Source organism: Crocuta crocuta, unplaced genomic scaffold, assembly GCF_008692635.1.
Source record: "Crocuta crocuta isolate KB4526 unplaced genomic scaffold, BGI_CrCroc_1.0 scaffold48, whole genome shotgun sequence".
Classification (NCBI taxonomy): domain Eukaryota; kingdom Metazoa; phylum Chordata; class Mammalia; order Carnivora; family Hyaenidae; genus Crocuta; species Crocuta crocuta.
Window position 1 is genome coordinate 11,339,408 of NW_027533089.1, and position 24,772 is coordinate 11,364,179.

General features: G+C 33.7%; 1 protein-coding gene and 1 pseudogene across 8 annotated transcripts in view; one reads left to right on the forward strand and one right to left on the reverse strand.

The window, feature by feature from the left end:
- The window catches only part of ZNF644 (zinc finger protein 644), a 124,879-nt gene that overhangs the window by 25,275 nt on the left and 74,832 nt on the right, over positions 1-24,772 (forward strand). For all 8 annotated transcript variants that reach the window (XR_013330705.1, XM_077746089.1, XM_077746082.1 and 5 more), the window contains one exon: positions 3,561-3,621. Coding sequence is in view for 7 of the 8 variants with exons in the window: in XM_077746089.1 (XP_077602215.1) it covers positions 3,578-3,621 (44 nt within the window). In the remaining variant the exon portion in view is untranslated. The remainder of the gene's footprint in view (positions 1-3,560; positions 3,622-24,772) is intronic.
- On the reverse strand, positions 7,959-22,918 carry LOC144216634 (large ribosomal subunit protein eL43 pseudogene; annotated as a pseudogene).

Below are 24,772 nucleotides of genomic sequence, written 5' to 3' on the forward strand. Positions count from 1 at the left end.
ATCTCCTGAGGTCAAGCTCAGAATTGGCAAACTGACATCTGTTGCATTCTGTTCATCTTCCTTACATGGAAACCTACAGTTAAGGGAGAAACTGCAAAGCCTCATTGCTAAATGTGTGAATAATGGGGAAGTATAGAATTGGAACTATTTTTGCAGACAGATTTTTGATTAATGCTGTAAAATTAATGTTTTATACTCTAGGTTGAGCCTTAACTGTATTTGAGTAGGATTGTGTTTGGGTCTAGAAATTGAGGCAAGTATAAATTAAATATGTGAATCTGTTCAGAGATCCAGATGTTTCTAGTTATATATGTTTCATAGGATGTATCTGATGACATTCTAGAAGCATTGTTGATGCATTGAATTACCAAAATTGTAGTACCAGTTGTAGGTGTTGAAAGAGGATTTATTTCCACCTCTACTTTTTTGGTTATAAATGACAATATTCTTTTTGTATTCATTATTATTACTCTTAACTTCTTTAATTTCCCAAGTTTATTAATATTTGCATATTGTGATCTTATAAGCCATTTTATTGAAGCATAATTGGTATGTAATAAATCATGTTTTATGTGTACAATTTGAATAGATTTGACATCTGTATATACCCATGAAATCATCACAATGAAGATTATAAACTTATCCTTTATCCTCAAACTTTCCTTGTGCCCCTTTTAATTCTTTCATGTATATAGCTCTTCCCTTATGCAGTATATAATCTTTTTGTGTATGTTTTTTTCAGTCAGCATGATTATTTTCAAATTCATACACACTGCGTGTATCTTTAGTTCACTCCTACTTATTCCATTGTAAAACTATAATATAAGGGTTCACATGTTGGTGGATGTTTTTTCCTTTGACTTTTGGCTATTACAAATAAAGATGAACATTTGTATGTCAGTTTTTATATGAGCATATGCTTTCATTTCTTTGGGTAAATACCTAGAAGTGGAATGACTGGATCATACGTAGTCGTTGTATATTTGACACTTTAAGAAATAGTGAAACTTTCTACAAGGTTCTCTTTCAGTCCTCGTGGCTACTGACATTCCTAACTGTGGCTGCAATCTTCAAGGCCAGTGTTTCAGATCTCTACTCTGTCTTCACCTTCTCTCCTGTATAGTCCCATTTCCCCATCTCCCTCTTTCAAGAATATATATGATTGTACTTAGGGCTCAGCCACATAATCCAGGGTAATCTCTCCACCTCAAAATTTTTAACTGAGTTACATCTGTAAAGACTTTTCTTTTGGGAGGAGAGGTCACACGAGGTAATATTCACAGGTTCTGAGTATTATGATGTGTATTCTCTTTTGCAGGGCCATTTTTCATCTTTTCACAGCAACTCCAAGTGGGTTTTTAGTCCTCTCACTTGATTTATAGTTCAGTTTGCAATAGGTCACAGTATCCAGCTCTGGGCAGGTAAAGATTGGTGGTCATGGGTGACAAAATATTCTTGTCTCTTCTAGACATTATGCAGAAAACTCTAGGTCTGTGATTCTCAGTGTGGTTCTAGAAATAGCAGCATGACCTTAGGAACTTAGTAGAAATGCAAGTCATTAGGCTCCAACTTAGAACTACTGAATCAGGAGATCTGAGGGTGGGGGCTAGCAGTCTGTATAACATGCTTTCTAGGTGATTCTGATGTATTCTGAAGTTTGAGAACCACCTTTCTAGGTTATTGACATTATTAGTATTAAAACCATTTTCACCTTCTTCTCCAACTCTTTTCTGCCTAAGTCCAATACTTTAATTAATCTAGGAATTATAGTTCACAAACTTTGTTTTCAATAGGGATGCAAACATTTAGAACCAAAATCTTGGTTCTGATGATCAGTGAAATTAAGTAAGTCACTTAGTAGAAGTTTGCACTGGTCTAATTTTTGTCAGCTGTATCTTACTTACATGTAGTTATTTCATAAAGTAATGTGATTTGATTAATGATTCAGAAGTGATATGATTTTTTTCCCTCTAGTTCTGGAAATGTGAATTAAACTCATTAGCCTGAATTTTACTTATTTCCCTATGTACATTTTGAGGTACAACACAAAATTTCTAATCTTTCATCCAGCCTACACTGTTGTACTTTTACTATGTGCCATCCAGTGAAAATGCTGAAATAAGATGAATTGAATTCTTCGCCTCAGTGTGTCCACACTGTAGTTCAGAAAACACACAGGTAAACAGAATTGATACAGAACCATCACCAGCTGTTACAGCAATTGAGAAATACCACATCGCTGAAGAAGTTAGAGAAGGATCTTTCAGGATAACTAATATTCAAACTAATAATTGAATTTTGCAAAACTAGTAAAAAAAGGTATTAGCAGAGTTAAAGAAAGAATGTGTACTTTGCATGTGAAAAAGCATGAAAGCTGAGTGTGCATGGGTGCTGTTCCAGGAGTTTGAAGGGTTTACTATTAGAAACCTGGAGTGAATAGGAGAGTAAAGATTAGGGATAAATCAATGGGGATGAGATCATTAATGAGTACTGTTGAAGGACTTGGAGCATAGAGGTGATATCTTCAGGATAGCTGTTTCAGAATGATGACTTCTTCTGGGAAGGATGAATTTGAGATGATAGTCTAGAAATAGAATAGTTACAGTGATCTAGGTATGGTGGTGTCATTTTGGGGTAATAAGAATTTAAAAGAATAACAAGCTTGTTTCAGGTAAGGAAAGGAGATGTATCGAGTACAGAATAAGATACTGAGTTTTCAGAATATATGAAATGTGATAAAATTAGGGGTAGGTAATTTTTCAAGTAGAAGTGGAACGTTGGGGTGGTGGTCACATTACACTAGATAGTAGGTTAAATTGAGGAAGCAGGAGAGTATCCGTATAAAAGGTCTTCTAGAATAAATGGTATGTGGCATTTAGTAAATAATCATTGTTAGTTATTATTACAGTATATACTTTTATGCCATCTCATACTGTATTTTTCTTCTTCAGCTTTTTGGTGTACTTTTTGGTATGTATATAATAGTATTAGACAAACATCTAGATAGAAGTGTGTGTTTTATTAACAAATACTGATTTTAATTATTGCTATACTGTTAAAATTAATCAAAATAAGTTACTGTAAATCTTTTAAAAAGTTTTAAATGTATGCTTATTTTTGAGACAGAGAGGGAGAGCGGGGGAGGGATGGAGTGGGTGACAGAATCTGAAGCAGGCTCCAGGCTCAGAGCTGTCAGCACAGAGCCCTATTTAGGGCTCAGTCTCATGAACTGTGAGATCATGACCTGATTTCATAGTCAGATGCTTAATCGACTGAGCCACCCAGATGCCTCATATTGTAAATCTTTTTTAAAGAGAACTATAAAGTTTTAAGTTTCTCATTTGAAGAGATCATTGTTCATCAAAAAAGATGGTACTTACAAGTTTCCTAAAAGTTTAAAATGATCATGTTTTAGTTGAATGACTTTTTCAGATAAATGTTATATGAAGAAGATAATTTGAATTGCAGTTTTGAATTTAAAAGAATAAGTGTATCATAGATGTACTTATTTTTATCTGAAGCAGAAAACTAAATGATGATCTTTGCATGTGTTTTTTCAGGTTTGAGTTAATTTCGAATGAGATTGTTTTTGCAACGAGATGTTAATAAGACAAAATCTAGGTAAGTAGAAGACTGCTTTGTTAAGTGTTACATATCAAAGTAGGAATAATACAAAAAAAATTTGTGTTTTAAAAATGTGCCTTCAAGATCAGAATTGATGAGTTTTTCAATAAAATTTTGAAATGTGAAGAATTGACTTTTTTATATACTTGTTCCAGTTGATTTGGTAGAAGTAACAGTAGAGCTATCAAACTCTGGAACTAAATTCTTAGTTTTCCTTCTTTTATGTTGAGTTTAACTTAAATGTGCAGTTTCCAGTGACTATTAATAATAGAAAATTGAGTTGGTATTTGGTTTAGCTATTCAGAAACCGGTTCCGTAAGAGATTTGCTAGATTTCTTCAATGTTCTTTTAGTGAGTACTTGAGTAGTTTTTGCCTTTGCAAATTTTACTTTCTTACTTCTATTAAGGAAGCCCTTCTACAAATTGATGAAATTTGCCATGTTGTGGCTTTTTCATATGTTAATATAATGTTCACAATTGTAAACGATAATATTTTTCTTATGAATGTCAATACTGAATGACTTTTCTAAGTTAGCATTGTGATTTACTTTAATTTTTTAAGACTTGATTTTCAGGAAGATGAACTGTGATCATGTACTTGTTTGGTTTGTTATATGAAAAAAGAGTTTTTAATAATATAAGCTGTTGAGATGTTAAAAATACATTTGCTGTCTTTTGGTAAATAAGCATGGTTTCAGGATACAAACAGATTAAAAAGAATACTTTGATAAATTGTAATTAACATGGTCTTTCTCCAATCTAACCAGATGTTTCAGCTGTCAGAAACTTGCTGATCTCAAAGTTTAAAAAAAAAGGAAAAAAAAAAGCCTAGAGTGAGAAGTGCTGCAGTTGAGTAATATGCAGTTAACCAGTGTATTCTCAATAAGTGGCTTAGGCATAATTGGAAGGAAAGTTTCACTTTTATTGCTATTATATAATAATAATTGTAGTGGCAGTCTGAAGGGTTCTTATTGTGCTCTATATTGTGTTAACTGCTTCTCATGCCTTATTAATCTTTATAGTACTTCCTGTAGGATAGATATTGCTGTGTAGAAAATTTATTTATTTATTTTTGGTTTATAGTGAGCTATTTCTTTTCTTTGGGAAAAGTACACTGGTTTAACAGCATTTATCATAAAGAACACTTGCCAATATATCTGCTTGTAGGGGAAAAGAAGATAGACTTTTGTACTTAAGGTCTTATAGGGATTGTGTTTGCTAATTGAGTATACAGTGTCTATTAGAACCTTTATTCTGATTTCTTAAAAATCACATATTGCGTAAGGGCTTAACTTATTCTGACCTTATTCTACCACAATTAAATACGCATTTTTTCTTTTTTTGTAAGATATAATGTACATTTTTATATAGATTAAGTTGTAATGTATATGTGGTAAAATTTAAAGTATAGAGCTGAATGGGGTTTTTACATATATGTTCACACATGTAACTACCATAGAGATCAAGATATGGAACATTTTCATTGCCCAGAAAATTCCTTGTACGCTTGCCTTTCCAATCTAATAGCCTTTCTCCCTGAGGAGAATTTTAAAATTCATCTTTCTGAATTTTATCAGCGTAGCTTAATTTTGCTTGTTCTTGAATTTTGTAATGTATATAGAATTATGTAACATTGTACTCTTTTGTATGGCTTTTTCCAATCAACATAGTATTTTTGAGTTTCCTCCATATTGTTGTGTAAGAAGTCATTTTTTTATTGCTGAGTAAAATTCCATGCTACAGATATTTTTATTCCCTCTATAATTTGGGTTTTTTTTCTTTTTTTGATTCTCCAAGTTTCTGACCTCACTTGCCAGCATTCTGCATTAGTTTCTTTCCTCTAGTTGTCCCCTTCATTGTTCCCCTATCACCTGCACAATAAAACATAAGCTCTGTAATATAGCGTACAGAGGTCTCACTGCAGCTATTCCAGAATGCTTAGAATTATCTGAATAAAACAAGTGTGATGTTTCATATATTTAGTTTTAGTCCTAATTATATGTTGTCACTCTTCCTCAACCCTTTGCCTCCCCAGCTGCCATTGTCCTTTCTCCTGGTTGTCAGTTATTTCCTGAAACAGTCCATCTGAAGCATTAACTTGTCCTTTGAGCCAGACCTGACCCTACTGCAGTAGTGTGTTTCCTTTACTGGACTGTGGCAAGCTCTTTGAAGGCAGACCCCACCAGTGTCTTACTTATCTTAGGAGCATAGTGCCAGAGCACTGTGCGTACTTAATGAATGTTTGTAAAACATAGAACACTGAATAGAATTCTGTTTCAGACAAGTAGGGATTGAGAATACTGACTGGAATGGGGTGAGGACATTGGCACTTCAGTTGCTCTTGGGCTGTATGAAGGAGCCAATGAGGCAATACAAAAGCAGCATTATAGACATTTTGGAAGGAGAAATAAAATCTCCCCCAAGTCTTTCAGTCCAGTTGAAAAAAATGGCTCGTAATGTTCTTAGTTGAGACCTTAAGGAAAACTGTGTTGATTTTGATTACTCTTTTCAAATGAAGGCATTAATCCATGTTATGGAAATTGGAGTGTTTAATACTAATGGTATTTTTTTTGTGAGTTTGTACTAGTTCTTTCTTTAAAGATTTTTAAAGATGTATTAGACTAATACAAGCAGAAGATTAGGAAGACTGGTCACATCTAATAAATAAAATTTTTTTCATTTTCCTGAGAGTAAAGAAATACTGTAGTAGAGAAGGAAATTGAATTATAATCTGGAACTGTGATAACATTTTTGATTTCTATAGTTTAGGAAGCTTGCTGTGTGATGAAAAGTATTTTTAAAAATTTTGTTTTATCTTTGTAGATCTATAATATATATAAATAATATACTTTCTTAGGAAATGAAACTTTTAAAATATTTTAAAGCGTTTTATACTAGTTTTTCGATGTTTGAAATTTGGCTAGTTGGGTTGGCCATTGTAGTCACCTGGGGGATTCTTATGCCTTCTAGCAAGTCCAAAGCAAGGAAAGGTTCTTCCCCACTGGGATCAATTTGTTGCTTTTCCTCTCTGCAGCTTCTGCCATAAAGGTTGAACACAGAGTTGGACATTGACCCCATCTCCTGCTGTTTCTTCTGATCCCTACGAGGATTTTCATAGACATAGATTCTTACCAAATGTAGAACTTCAGTTATTTGTTTTATTTCATCATGGATGTGAAGTATGTTTAGTTTTCTTGTTGATAAAATTTGAGTATTCAGAGAAATTTAACCTTGAGGTTGTTTGACTTAATGTGTATTTGAAAGATTTTAGACTGGTTTTTCTTCTCAGAAGCTGATAGGTATACCTCAGTTTCAGATTCTTCCTCTTCGTTTTGCCCTTCAGTATTTTATATGGTTAGCAGCTGCTTTTTTTATTTCACAGAGTCCCTAAAGTCCAAGGATTTGAAGTTCTTTATGAATATTTATCTTATATTAGCTGATTTCCTTAATTTTCAAATTAACCTCTCTATGCTTAACTTTAGTAGCACTGTGGTTGTGCTACCCTTTGTTGTAATGTGAAAAAGAAAACTTCTAAATTGACAAAAATATTTGTTCTTCATTCTAGATGAGATTGTACAATGTGCATTTTTCCTTTTTCAAATATATTGTCAAGTAACATTTGGTATTTTTGAAATGTTATTTTTTAAAGAAGTCACATTCACTTATGTATGTATGAGCAAATAGTATAGAAATGTTTCAAATAAGCAAAACTTCCCTCTCTTACCCAGTGCTGTACTCCCCATAAATCATCAGAAATAGCAGGTATATATTCTGCATCTTTCTCTTTCCATTTGCCAGTATGTCATGGACATTTTTCCATATATGCATTACATTTAATATAATTGTTTCCTTATTGATAGAGATACTTGGGTCAATCTTAGGGTTTTTTGCTGGCTGCAGTCAATATTCTTCACTATATATATATTTCACTATATTTTTGGCATTGTGTGAGAATGTAGGATAATTTGTAGCAGTGGATTGCTAGGTGAGTGCATATGTGCACTTTTAATTTCTGATATATATTGCAAAGTTGCAACATAATTATATCACTTAACATTTCTGTTAGCAGTGTTTGAGAATATCTCTTTCCCCACACGTACTTCACTAAATATTAACTTGTGTTTTAATCCATGCCAGTCTAATTAGTGAAAAATTTTATTGATGCAGTTTTTTTAATTAGAAGGATTTTAAATTTCCAGGTCTTTTGAAAAAGCAAAATTAGTGTGACACAAATCAGAACATCTAATGAGTATATTTAACAACAAGCCAAAGTAATTTTGTTACAAAATAAACCCATTTATTATAGGGTAGCGGTGTTTCATATGGTAGAGCTTCTACTGGTCATCGAACTCCTTCATGCTTCCAATGGGAAACTTTACAGTGACAGCACAAGTGGTGTTGCAAGTCCAGGCACCACCGGCTACCATTTTCATGAAGGAACCCCTGTGCCAGATCCCCACAGCGTGTCTTCCCCATCTTGGTTTGCCACAGAAGGAGCAAGTGTACTTGGTGTGCTGGCTTATTTCATTCTTCTTTGCCATTTTCCTGAGGGAGGCAACATAATGGGTCCTGTGTTTACTGATAATTGCAACCTTCTTGGTGTACTTAGCTGTGTGCCACAAACTAGGTCTGAGCCTAGAGAGAGCTGGTGCATTCCTTTAATTGTGAGATTCCTCAAAGTTTGTTATGTCCCCTTCATCAGATCTTAATTCCGTTGAAGAATATATAATTGGCACAGATTTTTCTACTTTATTGTTAAAACCACCAATTAACATACTTTTGTGCTTTATGTGTTATATTTAGTTATTTAATATTGAATAATCAGATTGTTTGTCTTTGTTACCTTCATACTGTTTATTTAGAGTACATATTTCCTGGGGCGCCTGGGTGGCTTAGTTGGTTAAGCGTCCGACTTTCGCTTAGGTCATGATCTCGCGGTTCGTGGGTTCGAGCCCCGCGTCGGGCTCTGTGCTGACTGCCAGCTCAGAGCCTGGAGCCTGTTTCAGAGTCTGTGTCTCCCTCTCTCTCTGACCCTCCCCTGCTCACGCTGTCTCTCTCTCTCTCCTAGAAATAAATAAAAATATTAAAAAAAACAAAAAAGAATACATATTTCCTTGTGATGGATTTCTTTGTAACTTGCTCCATATAATGCTAGTATAGTCTGTAAATAAAATAAAAATGAAAACCATTACTAAGTATTAGGTTAATTAAGTTTAGATTAATAACATGTTCCTAAAAAGCTGCTGTCCCTTGCAACTCAAGCTTTAGAAAACTCTGTGTGTGTGTGTGTGTGTGTGTGTACCACCTATAGCATGTGTGATAAGCTGTAAATGTTAGACTTTGATCCAGCTTTTCTTTACTTGTAGAAATTACTAAATTAAAGATAAAAAAAAAAAAGAGCTGAGAAATTCCATAACATTATGATGGCTTTCTCCGAATTGTTTTTAAGGACTAAGATATTGCTGCCTTTTGAGCTTATTTTTTTGCATGGTATTTTCCAGAGTGATGCCTTTTCTCCAGGATATGTTTATATCTGTTTTTCTACACCTCCTAAAACTCATCCTTGGTTTCACTTTGTTGTTTAATTTGTCTAAAAAGTTAAGTAGGCTGCATTGATTTGTTTTGGAAACTGTTTTCTTGTTCTTTTTTCCAAAGAAAGTTTAATCTAGACTTGTATTTGTTATAAAAGTTTATCCCCAAATTTGAAGTGGTTTTCAACTTGACAGTTAAAGGCTAAGCAGCAAATGTCATTCAGGTATGTGAACAGGGAACCATAAAACTGCCCTGTCAAATGAAAGAATTTTGATATTGCTATAGTTTAACCTTTCTGTGGTAGGTCTACACTATAAATAAAGGTGCTAAATAAAACAAGATATTCAGTAATCCTTAATTGAAAGAATGTTTTACGCACTTTGCTATATGTTAAGTATGCGTTGGTAATTTGAATTCTCAGTACCATATAGCTAATTATAACTCGTGAACAGAGTACTATCAAGTATGTGTAGGGGAGTATAGTAGGACTAAGAAGGGTATTTTGAAGAGAAAGATCAGGAAAAGTTTTGTTGAAGGAAGGTGATGTTTGAGTTGGGCCTTGAAGGATACAATAGAATTTTGATTGTAGCATGGCCTTGGGAAAATGTGGACAGAGGGAGTATGAACTAAAAATCTTATTTTAGTTGCTAGAAATTATTTTATAAAATATTTTCACTTAACTGGATGTCTGTGTGTCAGAGTTACTGGCATTTTCTTAAGTGTACTAAAGTTTACAATTTATTATGTAGTTTAGGGTCATTGTTTAAATGGTTTCCTTGTTGTGTTTTTCAAACTTTATTTTTATTCTTTAAAATTTTTTTATTTATTTTGAGAGAGAAAGTGCATGTACAAAGTGGGGTAGGGACAGAGAGAAGAAGAGACAGAGTCCCAGCCATGCTCTTCACTGTCAGCACAGAGCCCGATGTGGGGCTCAAACATACGAACTGTGAGATCATGACCTGTGCCGATAACAAGAGTCATATGCTTAACTGACTGAGTCACCCAGGTGCCCCTTAAACTTTTTAACAAGCCTCATTTTGAACCCATCAAGAAATAAATTATACTGTGAAAGACTCCATACTGATCATTAATTTACATATTCTACTATTGTACTTAAGAGTTTGTGGTTTGTAAATAATAAAAGACTAGTGGAAGTCAGGTAGATAATTGCAAAGATAGAATTAGAACCTAAGTCTTCTGACCTCTGATCTACTGTTCTTTTGAGATAACTGACCATTAAAGAGATATTTGAAAAGTTTTAGGGTCTACTAGCAAGGCTGGGGACTATGGGTGTATCTGTCATTTGATCAGTGGTCAGTAAATATTTTTTTTATTGATTTATTCATTATTTTCTGAATTGGTTATTGTAGCTACATTGGTTTTGGCTTGTAACTGATACTAGTTATTAGTATGAAGAGGAAAAAGGACTAAACATGTAATTACAACAAAATGTGATTAGTGTTTGTTAGAGTTTGTGTTCCTGGATGACAAGGACCATGTTTGTTTTATTTATTAATATATAAGCACCGAGTATAGCACTTGATTATCAGTAAGCATTTAATAAAGATTTATTGAATGATTGAATGGAAATATGACAAGTGACATTTAAACTAAAACCTATAAGAACTGTTAATGATTTACATAGGTAAAAAGTTGGGGAAGGACTGTTGTTAGCAAAAGAAATAACATGTGGAAAAGATGAGAAAAGAGAAGGGAAGATTGGAGGAGCTGAAAAAAATGTGTATCTTTTAAAAAAAAATTTTTATGTTTATTTTGAGAGAGAGAAAGAACACAGATGGGGGAGGGGCAGAGTGCGAGGGAGGGAATCCCTAGGAAGCTCCACTGACTCGGGACTCAATCCCACAAACTATGAAATCAGTCCCAGTTGAGAAGAGTCAGAGGCTGACTGAGCGAGCCACCCAGGCACCCCAGAAATGTGGTATATCTTGAGGGTAGAGTTCTACATGGAGTGAGGGTGGGGAGCTGGTAGTGGTAACAGACAAGAGGGAGGAGATAAGTCTTGAGGTATCTTACTTAGGGTTTTAGGGTTTTATAAACCATTTTAAGGAGCTTGAATTGGGTTACCTGGGTGGCTCAGTTGGTTAAGTGTCTGACTTTGGCTTAGGTCATGATCTCACAGTTTTGAGTTCAAGCCCCATATCAAGCTCTGTGCTGACAGCTTAGAGCCTGGAGTGTGCTTCAGATTCTGTGTCTCCCTCTTTCTCTGCCCCTGCTCCGCTCACACTCTCTTGTTCTCTGTCAAAAATAGACATTTAAAAAACATAAAGAAGTTTGGATTAACAGTAATGAAACATCATTTTAAGGAGTTAAAATGTGAAGAAGTGACGTGATCAGATCTGTGTTTTAGAAGAACATCCCTAATTAGGGCGCCTGGGTAGCTTAGTCGGTTGAGCATCCAACTCTTGGTTTTAGCTCAGATCATTATCCCAGGGTCATGGGATCAAGCCCACGTTGAATCTCTCTCCCTCTGCCCCTCTCTCCCACTTGCTCTTTTTCTCTCTCTAAAATTAAAAAAACAACAACAACAAAAGAAAAATATCCCTAATTAAAATGTGGAGAGCAAGGGCACTTGGGTGGCTCAATTGGTTGAGCATCTGACTTCGGCTCAGGCCATGATCTGGCGGTTCATGAATTCCAGCCCCACATCAAGCTCTGTGATGACAGCTCAGAACCTGGAGCCTGTTTCTGATTCTGTGTCTTCCTCTCTCTCTCTGCCCTCCCCTACCCAATCATTTTCTCTCTCTCTCTCTCTTAAAAAAAAAAATGGGGAGAACAGATGGAGACGCTAGATTGGATTCAGGATGACCAGTTAGTAGCAGGAGAATACTGGCCTGACTTTAGAGTGGTGGTAGTGGGGATAAAAAGACTTAAAGATTATTGAAAAATTGTTTGCACCATATAGATTTATGAACTGCTATTTTTCTTAGAGTTTCTGGCCTCTCCTTATCAATTAAATAAGATTTAATACCATTAATAAATAAATAATCATACTGTTAATGGCAGGAGTCTTACCAAAGATACTTTAGTTGCTAAGAGTATATTAAATGTGTTAAGTCTTGAATTTCCATTAATATTGTCTAATACATAGTACCTAGATATGAATTCTGATAATATATGATGATGGAGACATTTTCCAGTCTGAATAGCAAAGTTTAGGTTAAAATGATCATGAAGACTTTAGGTTAATCATGATTCAGAAAATCATTTGGAGGGGGATGTAGGTGGGGAGAGAGGAGAAAATCATTTGGAGAAAAGTTCTGGATGAGTAGGACCTTGCCTGCTTTGTTCACCATTGTATATTCAACATCTAGAGCAGTTCTTATTACAGAGATACTCAATAAACATTTGTTGAATAATCAGTCATTACTTATAATATTTAATATCTAATCAAATTTCATTTTTTGATGACAGAGTGGCAGACAGGTTAGTTCTTCCATCTTAAAAAATTATACTTTTATTTAAGTAATATTCTCCCTTAAATTACCCTGTAGCCATTCATATTTATACTTCGTTCCTTCTTTGTTCTTCCCTTCCAACAGTGCCTAATGATGCCTTTTTATAACTTACTTGCTTCCCCTCTCCCTAAACCCTAATCCCTTGTAACCAATTATGTTTGCCATTTCTATAATTTTTTTTTTCATTTCAGGAATGTTATATAAATGGAATCATATGTACATACAAATGTACAACATTTTGGTATTGGTTTTTTCCATCAGCACAATTCCCTCAAGATTCATCCAAGTTGGATACATTGATTAATTCATTCTTTGTATTGCTAAGTAGTATTCCATGGTGTCAGTGTTTCACAGTTTAACTGTTCACCTGTGGAAGAACAGAAGTCTAGAGTATTTCCATTTTGGGGCTATTATGAATAAAGCTCATATGAACATTTGTGTACTGGTTTGTGTGTAAACATCAGTTATGATTTCTCTTAAATAAATGCCCCAGAGTGCAGTTGCTAAGTATAAATGCTAGTTACATGTTTAGTTTTATCAGAAATGGCCAAATTGTTTCTCAGCAGTAAATAAGTGAGCCAGTTTCTCCATATTCTTGTAAGCATTAGGTGCTAGAAGTAATTTTGAATTTTTTTCTACTGTAGCCATTCTGAAAAGTGTATAGTGATACCTCATTGTGATTTTAATTTACATTTCCCTAATGGCTTACGATACTAACATCTTTTCAAGTGACTTTTTTGCATTTTTATCTCCTCTTAGATGAAATGTCTGTTCGTGTCTTTTGCTTATTTTCTAATTGAATTGTTTGTTTTTTTACTGTTGTTTTGAGAGTTATATATTATAGCTACTGGTCCTTTGTCAGATAGGGGGTTTCTAGGTACTTTCTCTCAGTCTGTAACATGTGTTTTTTTATCTTCTTAACAGGGTCTTTAAAATTTCAAATTTTGATGATGTTCAGTTTATCTTTTTTTTTTTTTTTTTTTCCAATTGTGCTCTTGGTGTCAGGGTCTAGGAACTCTTTGCTCTGAATCCTGAAGAGATTTCCTTATGTTTTATTTTTCTAAAAAGTTTGTAGATTTGTATTTTATATTCAAGTCCATGGTGATCCATTCTGAGTTAGGGTTTTATAAGTTGTAAGATTCCATTTGAGGTTCTTTTTTCTCCTATGGGCATTTAATTTCTCTACCACCATTTGTTGCACAATGAGCAATGAACTTTGCTCTCTGAACTGCTTTTGGATCTTTGGCAAAAATTAGTCGGGCATATTTGTGTGGATCTGTTTCTGGGTTCGTATTCTTTTTCTTTGGTCTGTATGTTTATCCAATATCATGCTGTCTTGATGATTATAGGTGTATAGTATGCTGTAATGATTTTCCCCACTTTATTCTTTTCAAGTTTATTTTAGCCAATCTAAGGCCTGTCTGTACCTTTTCATATAAAGTCTAAAATAATTTTGTCTGTGTCTATCAGAATCATTCCTGGTGTTTGATAGGATTTGTAATAAACCTGTAGATCAGTTTGGCAAGAATGAAATCTATGCTATATTGATCTTCCAGTCTATCTCTCCATTATTTAGGTCTTTTATTTCTTTCATTAGCATTTGTAATTTCAGCACATGGATATTTTACGTTTTATGTTTCCTTAAGTAGATAGTATTGTGATTTTAATTTCAGGTTCTATATGTTCATTGTTAGTATATGGGAATGCAATTGATTCTTTTTCTTTAAGGTACAATTAACCTAAAATATATTACTAATTTTAAAGCATAAAATTTAGTGACCTTTTGGATTTGCAATATTGTGCAGTTATCACTTCTAACCAGTTTTATTTTATTTCATCACACCCAAGAAAACGCTGTACCTGTTAAGCAGTCAGTCCTCATTTTTCCCTCTTCCCCTAGCTCCTGGCAACCACTAATCTGGTTTTTATCTCTATGACTTTACCTTATCCTGGATGTTTCATATGAAAAGGATTGTATAATATGTAATCTTTTATGTCTGGCTTCTTTAACTTAGCATAATGTTTTTGTGGCTGATCCATGTTGTACTATGTGGGTACTTCATTTCTTTTTATGCCTGAATAAGAACAGCATTCTCTTGTTTTATGGCTGTGCTATAGTTTCTTTATCCATTCACCTGTGGATGGATATTTGGGTTGCTTAAACCTTTAGGCTATTGTGAATAGTGCTGCTATGCACATCTTAATCATTTTCAAGTGTATGGTTCAATAGTATTATGTATATTCACATTGTTGTGAAACAGATATCCAGAACTTTTTCATCTTGCAAGTCTGAAACTCTGTACCCATTAAACAACAATTTTCCCTTTTGCCCCTCCTTCCAGCCCCTGGTGACCACATACTTTGTGTTTTCATCAATTTGACTGTTTTAGATACCTCATATAAGTGGAATCATGTAATATTTGTCTTTTTGTTACTGACTTATTTCATTTAGCATAATGTTCTTAAGCTTCATCCATTTGGTAGCATGTGACAGGGCTTTCTTCCTCTTTAAGGCTGTAGAATACTTCATTATATTCATGTACCACATTTCCTTTATTGATTCATACATCAGTAGATGTTTGGGTTGCTTCCACCTCTTGGCTATTGTGAGTAGTGCTGTTATAAACATAGGTGTGCAAATATTCTTCAAAACTCTTCCTTAAAATTTTTTGAATATATACCTCAAAGTGTTATGGCTGGATCATATGGTAGTTCTAAGTTTTCTGGGAGCCTCCCTTCTGTTTTTGTGCCAGGTTACACTCCCCTAAATAGTGCACAAGGGTTCTAGGTTGTCCACATCTTCACCATTTGTCATTTTCTGTCATTTCTTTGAGGGAACTGTCCTAATGTATGGCATTGATACCTCATTATAGTTTTGATTTGCCTTTCTCTGATGATTATTGATGATAAGCATTTTTTTCACATGCTTGTTGGCATTTGTAGATTATATTTAGAGAAATATCTATTCAGGTCCTTTGCCCATTTTTTAATTGAGTTATTTGGTTTTTTGTTTTGCAGGAATTTTTAAAATATATTCTAGACATTAACTCCATATCTATATTTGCTAGTATTTTCTCCCATTCTGTAGATTACCTGCCTGTTCACTCTGTTGATTGTGCCCTTTGATGCATAGAAGTTTTTAAGTTTGATGTACTTCCAGTTGTCTATTTTTTCTTTTGTTGTCTGTGTTTTTGGTGTCATATTCAAGAAATTATTGTTGTCAAGTTTAATGTCAGGAAGCTTTTTTTTTTTTTATAGTTTTAGGCCTTACATTTAGGTCTTTGGTTCATTTTGAGTTAATTTTCATTTATGGTATAAAATAAGGATCCAGCTTCATCCTTTTATATGTGTTTATCCCATTTTCCCAGCACCATTTGTTGAAGAGACCATCCAGTTTTCATGGAATGGTTTTGGCATCCTTGGCAGAGATCATTTGACTGTTTTTTGAGTGTATTTCCTGGCTCTCCTGTTCCTTTGGTCTGTTTGTCTTTATGCCAGTAGCAGAATGTTTTGATTACCGTAGCTTTGCAAATTTATTTTAAAATTAAGAAATGTGAGACATGCAATTTTGTTCTTCAGCATTGATTTGACTTTTGAGATCCCTTGAGATTTCATATGAATTTTAGGGTAAATGTATCTACTTTGCCCAAAAAATGCCAATGGGAATTTAATAGTGATTATTTTGAATCTGTTGATTGCTTTGGATAATATGGATAATAGGGACTTAATATTAAGTCTCCCAATCCTTGAACTGGTTTTTTTTTTCTGTTTGTGATTTCCTTAATTTTTTTCAGCAATGTATTATGATCTTCAGTGCACAAGTCTTTCATCTCCTCGGTTAAGTTTATTCCTTTTTTTTATTCTTCTTTTTGATGCTTTTGTAAATGAGATTGTTAATTTGTTTTGAGGTTGTTTATTGTTATATAGACAAAACTGATTTTTGTGTGTTAATTTTATATCCTACAACATTGGTGAGTTTATTTAGTTATAGGTTTTTTTGATATCTTTGGGTTTTCTATATAAGATCATGTCTATGAAGAGAGAGTTTTATTTTTTCCTTCCAATTTGAATGCCTTTATTTATTTATTTTTTTCTTGCCTAACTGCTCTTGCGAGGACTTCCAGTACTATGTTTGACAGGAGGAGCAAGAGCATACGGCATTGTCTTATTCCTGATATTACAGGAGAAGCTTTGTCTTTCACCATTGAATGTGATTTTACTTGTGTGCTTTTCATAAATGGACTTTATTATATTGAGGTAGTTTTCTATTCTTAGTTGTTTACCACGTTTTTATTGTCATGAAATGGTGTGTTCTTTTTCTTAATTGTTTTCTTCCTGCATCAATCGAGTGATGATGTAGTATTTGTTCATTCTGTTATTGTGGTATATTACACTGATTGATTGCATATGTTCAGTCATCTTTGCATTCCAGGAATAAATTTCACTTGGTCATGGTGTAGTAATCCTTTCAATGTGCTCTTGAAATCGGTTTGCTTTTATTATGTTCAGTATTTTTTTGTATCCGTATTCATCAGAGATACTGGTCTATAGTTTTCTTGTGTCTTTGTCTTGCTTTGGTAGCAGAGTAAATAATGCTGGTCTCATTGAACGAGCTTGGAAATGTTTCCTCCTCTTCAGTCTCTTCAAATTTTTGGAAGAGTTTTAAGAGAATTGATGTTAATTCTTCTTAAATATTTGGTAGAACTCTCCAGTGAAGCTGTCTAGTCTTGGATTTCTCTCTTTTGGAGAGGTTTTGATTACTGCTTCAATCTCCTTACTGGTTTTAGGTCTGTTCATATTTTTCCTTTGTTTCATGAGTCAGCCTTCATAGGTTGTATGTTCCTAGGAATTTATCCATTTCATTTTGTTTATCTAATTTTGTTGGTAAATGATTGTTCATAGTATTTTTTTACAAACCACTTTATTTCTGTGACATTGATTATGAAACCCCCTTTCATTTCATTCAGAAATGAAACCCGCTTTCAGATTTACTTGAGTCTTCTTTTTTTCCTTAATTAATCTAGCTGAGGACTTGTCAATTTTGTTGATCTTTTCATAAAGCCAAACCTTTGTTTCATTGTTTTTACTGTTGTTTTGTGTTCTCTATCCACTTACCTCTGCTGTAATCTATATTATTTCCTTCTTTCTTCTAGCTTTGGGTTAATGTTTTCCATTTCTAATTTCTAGAGTTGTAAAGTTAGGTTGTTGATTTAAGATCTTTTTTCTTTTTTTTTAATCTAACTATTCATTTCCCTGTTAGCATTTTTATTGTGTTCTGCAAGTTTTGTTATGTTGTGTTTTCATATTCCTTTGTCTCAAGATATTTCCTAATTTCCCTTTTTCTGTTTCTCTTTTGACCCTTTGGTTGTTTCAGAGTGTGTTTAAATTTTCACAGATTTGTGGATTTCCAGTTTTCTTTGTGCTATTGATTTCTAGTTTCATTACATTGTGGTCAGAAAACGTATTTGTATCATTTCAGTCTTGAATGTTTACGACTTGTTTTGTGGCCTGACATGTAGTCTGTCCTGAAAAATGTTCCATATGTACTTGAAAAGAATGTATTCTCTGCTGTTGGTGGGTAGATGATTCAATATATGTCTGGTAGGTCCAGTTCATCTTACTGATAATCTGTATGGTTCTATCCATGATTACTTTTTTGTGTTAACTGGTCTTTGTGTTGTGCATCATTTTGATTTCCTCTCATTTCCCTGTATGTGTATTTTTTAGTTTTCTTGTGTTTACCTTGGCAATTACAATTAATATCTTAAGATTATAGCATTCTAATTTGAATTAATACCAGCTTTGTATCAGTAGTATAAAAATAGTTCCTATATAGCTCCATCCTTCTGTTTTGTTGTTAGTGTCCCATCTTACTTTATACCAAGCTACTTCTATGTTTACCCATGTAGTTGCCTTTATCATTATTATTTCTTCTCATAGCTTTGAGTTATCATATAACATCCTTTCATTATAGCCGAAGGATTCCCTTTAACATTTCTTGTGGGGCAGGTCTAATAGTGGTTAACTATCTTCCACTTTTGTTTATCTGAGGCTGTTGTAATCCCTTTTTTTTTTTTTTTTAAAGGATAATTTTGCTGGGTATAGAATTTTTGGTTAACATTTTTTTCTGTCAGCACTTTTTTTTTTTTAAGATTATTTATTTTGAGAGAGGGACAGGGTGAGCAGGAGAGAGGGAGGGAGGAAGAGAGTAAATCCTAAGCAGGCTCTGCTCTGTCAGTGCAGATCCCAGCAAGAGGCTCCATCTCACAAACCATGATGTTATGACCTGAACCAAAATGGAGAGTCAGATGTTTAACCAACAGAGCCATCCAGGTTCCCCTCATTCTGCACTTTATTATGTTGGTGCTTTGTTGCCTCCATGGTATCAGATGAGAAATTAGCCCTTCTATTTTTTATTTTTTTTTAATATTTGTAGAGAGAGGAGAGCATGTGTGAACAGGGGAGGGACAGAGAGAAAAAAAGAGAGAAGGGGGGGAGAAAGAGATTGAGAGAGAGAGAGAGAGAGAGAGTCAGTCTTAAGTATGCTCCATGCCCAGCGTGGACTATGTAGGGCTTGATCTTGACTGTAAGATTATGACTGTAGTCGAAATAAGAGTCCAACATTTAACTGACTGAGCCACCCAGGCACCCTGAGAAATTAGCTTTTAATCTTATTTAGGGCCCTTATTAGGGCCTGTTTTGTTAAGTATTCATTCATTGTGTTTGTGTTTTGACTGTTCTATGTTAATGTGACTTAGTCTAGATCTATTTGGAGTTTAACTTTCTTGGAGTTTGTTGAGTTTGTTGGCTGTTTAGTTTCATGTCTTTAATCAAATTTGGATATTTATGTTCATTATTTGTTGAAATACTCTTTCTACCTCTTTCTTTCTTCATCTCTCATTATAGATAGATTGGTACATTTGATGGTGTCCACAGGTCTCGTAGGCTCATTTTCCTTCATTCTTTATTCTTTCTACTTCTCAGACTATATACTTTTCAATTGATCTACTTTGACGTTCACTGATTGTCTCTTCTACTTGCTCAAATCTCCTTTTGAAATGCACTAAGGAGTTTTTCATTTTAATTATTGTTCAGTGCCAGAATATTTATTTGGTTCTGTATTATAAATTTTTGTCTGATTCTTTTTGTATCTCTTTATTGACATTCTCTGTGTTGAGTCATTATTCTTCTGGTTTTCAGGTGGCTCTTCTAACGCTGTCATACCTGCCATAAGTAAATAAAAACATTTAATTTGCAGATTGGAAATTACTTTAAATGTGAATGTTATCAACATATCAATCAAAAGAAGGAAAATGACAGAGTGGATAAAAGATATGACCCTACTATATGTAGCTTATAAGAAATTGACTTCAAATTTAGTGACATAAATAGGCTGAAAATAAAAAGGTGAAAAAGGATATTCCATGCAAATATTAACTTTTAAAAAAAGAGGCAAGAATGGTTACATTAATTTCTGTTAAGTTGACTTAAGAATAGAGAATTACTGGGGACCAAGAGGTACATTAAATAATGATAAAAGTGTCAGTCTGCCTGGAAGACAGAATGATTCTAAATGTGTATATACCAAATGATAGAGCCATAATCTACACTAAAAAAAAAAAGATAAAACTGTAAAAGAAAGAGATGAATCCACAGTTATAATTGAGTACTTTAATACTCTTAGCAACTGATGAAACTATTAGACATAAAAGCAGCAAGAATATAAAAAAATCTGAATACAATAAACCAATGGGATCTAAATGACATATATAAAACATTCTACCTGCAACATAGGAATACATATTTTAATCAGTGCCAATGAGACACTCATGAAGATAGACAACATCTTCAGCAATAAAACAAGCCTGAACAAATGTAAAAGAACCAAAATCATACAGAGTGTACTGTGACCACAATGAAATCAATTTAGAGATCAGTAACAGAAAAATATCTGTCTATTGAAAATTAAACATCCTTCTAAATAATCCATGGCTTAAAAATTCTGAGAAAAAAGGAATTTAATGGAAATGAAAGTATGACATATCAAAATACATGGAATGCAGCTAAAGCAATGTTGAGAAATTTATAGTGTTAAAATGTTAACATTTGAAAAGGGAAATATTTCATATAAGAGAAAATGAAAAACAAACTAAGCCCAAAGTAAACAGAAAAAGGAAATAATAAACTTAAGAGTAGAAATAAATGAAATTAAAAAGAAAAATCACTGCAATGGAAAGCTACTTACATGAAAAATCAGTAAACTTGATAAACTTCTAGCAGGATTGATAAAGATAGAAAGTAGATAAAAATTACCAACTTAATAATGTAATAGGGGATATCACTATAGACCCTATAGATATTATAAAGATAATTAGAGCTTACTGTGAACAACTTTACAGACATAAATGTAACAGTTTGGATGAAATGGCCCAATAGGTTAAAAACACAACCAACCACAGCTTACTCACTATGCAGTTAATCTATAACTATTAAGGACATTGAACTTAGAATTGTGAAATTTCCAAAAAAGAAATCTTTAAGCCAAGATGGAAGTTTCACCGGAAACTTTTCCAAGATGGAAGTTTAACTGGAAAATCCCAAACTGGAGAATTATTTTAAACAAATTTAAGAAGAATTAACACAAATTTTATCTAATCTTTTCCAGAAAATGGAAGAGGGAACACTTTCCATTTTATTTTATAAAGGTAGTATTACACGGATATCAAAACTAGGTAGAGACAGTACAAAGACAAGAAAACTATCTACTTAACGTCTCTGATGACCTTCGATACAAAAAATTCTCAAGAAAATAATTAATAAACCGAACCAAACAATGTATAAAAACGGTTTTAAAGTACAAACAGGCGCGATTTATTCCAGGTATATGATATTGATTGAACATTTGAAAGTAAGAGTACAGTTTCATTCTTTTGCATGTTTATTCAGGTTTCTCAGCATCATTTTTTGAAAAGACTGTCTATCCCTTTGGGATATTGTTGGCATCCTTGTGAAAAAGTCGTTTGATCTTACATGTGGGAGTATTATTTCTGGCCTGTGTATTATAGTCCACTAGTCTGCAGTCTGTATCCTTACCACACTGTTTTGATTTCTGTAGCTTTGTGGTAAGTTTTAAAATCAGGAAGTGTGAGACTTCTTACTTTGTTCTTCTTCAAGATTGTTTTAACTATTTAAGGACCCTCTTAGAATAAAATTTTTGTCTGCAAAAATGCCACTGGGATATTCCTAAGGATTAGATTAAATCTACCTTGAGTAGCATTAACATTTTAATGTTATTAAATCTCCTAATCCATGAACACTGGATGTCTTTTCATTTATTTTTGTCATCTCTAATTTCTTTTGGCAATGTAGTTTCTTCAGTATTAAATCTTTATTCTCATTGGTTAAGTTTATTCCTAAATATTGTATTCTTTTTTGATGCTTTTTAAAATGGTATCGTTTTCTTAATTTTTTTTCAGATTGGTCATTATTTATAGAAATGCAGTTGACCTTTGCATATTGATTTTCCCCCTCTATTGTTTTTTTTTATTTTTCCCCTAGTTTTATTGAGATGTAATTTGCATATGTCACTATATAAATTTAAAGTATGCAGCATAATGGTTTGATCTACATATCCAGTTGATCCTTGAATAATGTGGAAGTTAGGGGTGCTGACCCCCACCACAGTAGAAATCCATGTACTCCCAACAACTTAATACCTTTTGACTCCCCAACAACTTAATTCTAATAGCCAACTGCTGACCAGAAGACTTACCAATAACATGAAGAGTTGATGAACACACATTTTGTGTGATATGTGTTAGGTAGTGTTCTTACAATAAAAAAAGTGAGAGAAAAGAGACTGTTTTAGGAAAATCATAAGGAAGAGAAGATACATTTACAATATTGTATTATGAAAATTCTGCTTCTAACTGGGCCCACACAGTTCAAACCTGTGTTGTTCAAGGGTCAGATACATTGTCAAATGATTGTTATTAGTTTAGCATCCATCACCATGTAGATAAAATAGAAAAAGCAAAAAAGGGGAAAAAGAATTTTTTCCTTGTGATGAGAACTCTTAGGATTTATTCTCTTAACAACTTTACTGGTGTTAACTGTAGTCCTCATGTTTTACCTTCTGTCTGTAGTACTTTATCTTGTAACTGAAAGTTGTATTTTTTAGCCACCTTTCTCCAGTTACCTCCTTCTACCACCACCTCACTTCTGGTAACTATAAATTTGGTCTTTTTGTGAATTTGTGGGTTTTTTCCTCGTTTTAGACTCCACATGTAGAAGAGGTCATATAGTACCTGCTTTTCTCTGACTTCACTTAGTATAATGCCTTCAGGATCCACCCATGTTATAAATGGCTGGATTTCCTCATTTTTTATGGCTGAATAATATTCTGTTGTATATATTTACCACAACTTCTTCATCTATTCATCTGTCATTGGACACTTAGGTTGTTTCTATGTCTTAGTTATTGTAAATAATATGCTAAGAACATAGGGTAGCAGATATCTTTTCAAGTTAGTGTTTTTGTTTTCTTTGGGTAAATACCCAGGAATTGCTGGATCATAGGGTAGGTCTAATTTTGAGGAACCTCCATCCTGTTTTCCATAGTGGCTAGGGCAATTTACATTTCCACCAGCAGTACACAAAGGTTCCTTTTCTCTATGTCTTTATCAGCATTTGTTACTTGTCTTTTTGATCATGACCATTCTAACAGGAATGAGATAATATCTCATTGTGGTTTTTAAACTTTTTTTTAATGTTCATTTATTTTTGAGAGAGAGCATATGTGGTTGCATGGGGTAGAGGCAGAGAGCGGGGCAGACAGAGGATTCGAAGTAGGCTTCATGCTGACAAGTGAGCCCGACATGAGGCTCGAACCCACAAACCGTGAGATCGTGACCTGAGTCAAAGTCAGACACGTAACCGACTGAACCACCCAGGCACCCCTCTCATTGTGGTTTTAGTTTGCATTTCCTTACTCACGAGTGATATTGAGCATCTTTTCATGTACCTGTTGGCCATTTATATATCTTTTTAAGAAAAATCTCTATTCAGATCCTTTGTACCATTTTTAATTGTATTATTTGTTTTTCAGCTATTGAGTTGTATGTTTATATGTTAGAGAGATTAATCTCTTATTAGATACATGGTTTCAAAATTTGTTTTTTCCCATTCTGTAGATTGTCTTTTTACTTTTTGATTGTTTCCTTTGCCCTACAGAATCTTTTTAGTTTGATGTAATCCCACTTATTATTTTGTTGCTGGTTCTTACGATGTAATATTTCAAAAAGCCCTTGCCAATACCCATGTCAATACCATGTTTACTCCTAGGAGTTTCATGGTTTCAGGTCTTACTTTCAAGTCTTTAATCCATTTTGAGTTAATTGTTGTAAGTGATGTAAGGTAGGAGGTATGTTGATTTTTGTAAGCTGCAACTGTGCTGAATTCATTTATTTCTGACAGGTTTTTTGTGGAATGTTTAGAATGTTCTGCTTATAAGATCATGTCATCTACAAACAAAGATAACTTTATTTCTTCCTTTCCAAGTTGAACACCTTTTATTTCTGTGTCTTGGCTAGTTTCCCTGGATAGGAATTCCAGTACTGTGTTTAAATAGATACAGTAAACATGGGGATCCTTTTCTTGTTTCCGATCTTCGAGGGAAGGTTTCTGTCTTTTGCCCTTGAGTGCAAATTCTGGGCTTTCCATATATTGTCTTTACTATGTTGAAGTGGTTTCCTTCTCTTCCTAGTTCATTGACTGTTTTTATCATGAAAAATGTTGAATTTTGTCAAATGTTTTTTCTGCATCAACTGAGATGATCATGTTGTTTTTATCCTTTTTTTTTTGTTAATGTATATTACTTGATTGATTATGTTGAACTATCCTTGCATTCCAGAAATAAACCATCCCTTGCCCCTGCCCTGTGGTCATTGTGTATATACTTTTTAATGTACTGTTGAATTCTGTTTGCTGTGTTTTGTTGATGTTCTCAGTCCCTTTTCTACTTAGATAATTGAAAGCTCACAGATGCCTTTCATAATGAAGCCATGTATAGTATTATTTACTCTGTCTTTAGTACTAAGGAAAATATGTTCAGTGGAATGGGATAATATATTTTTCAGTAA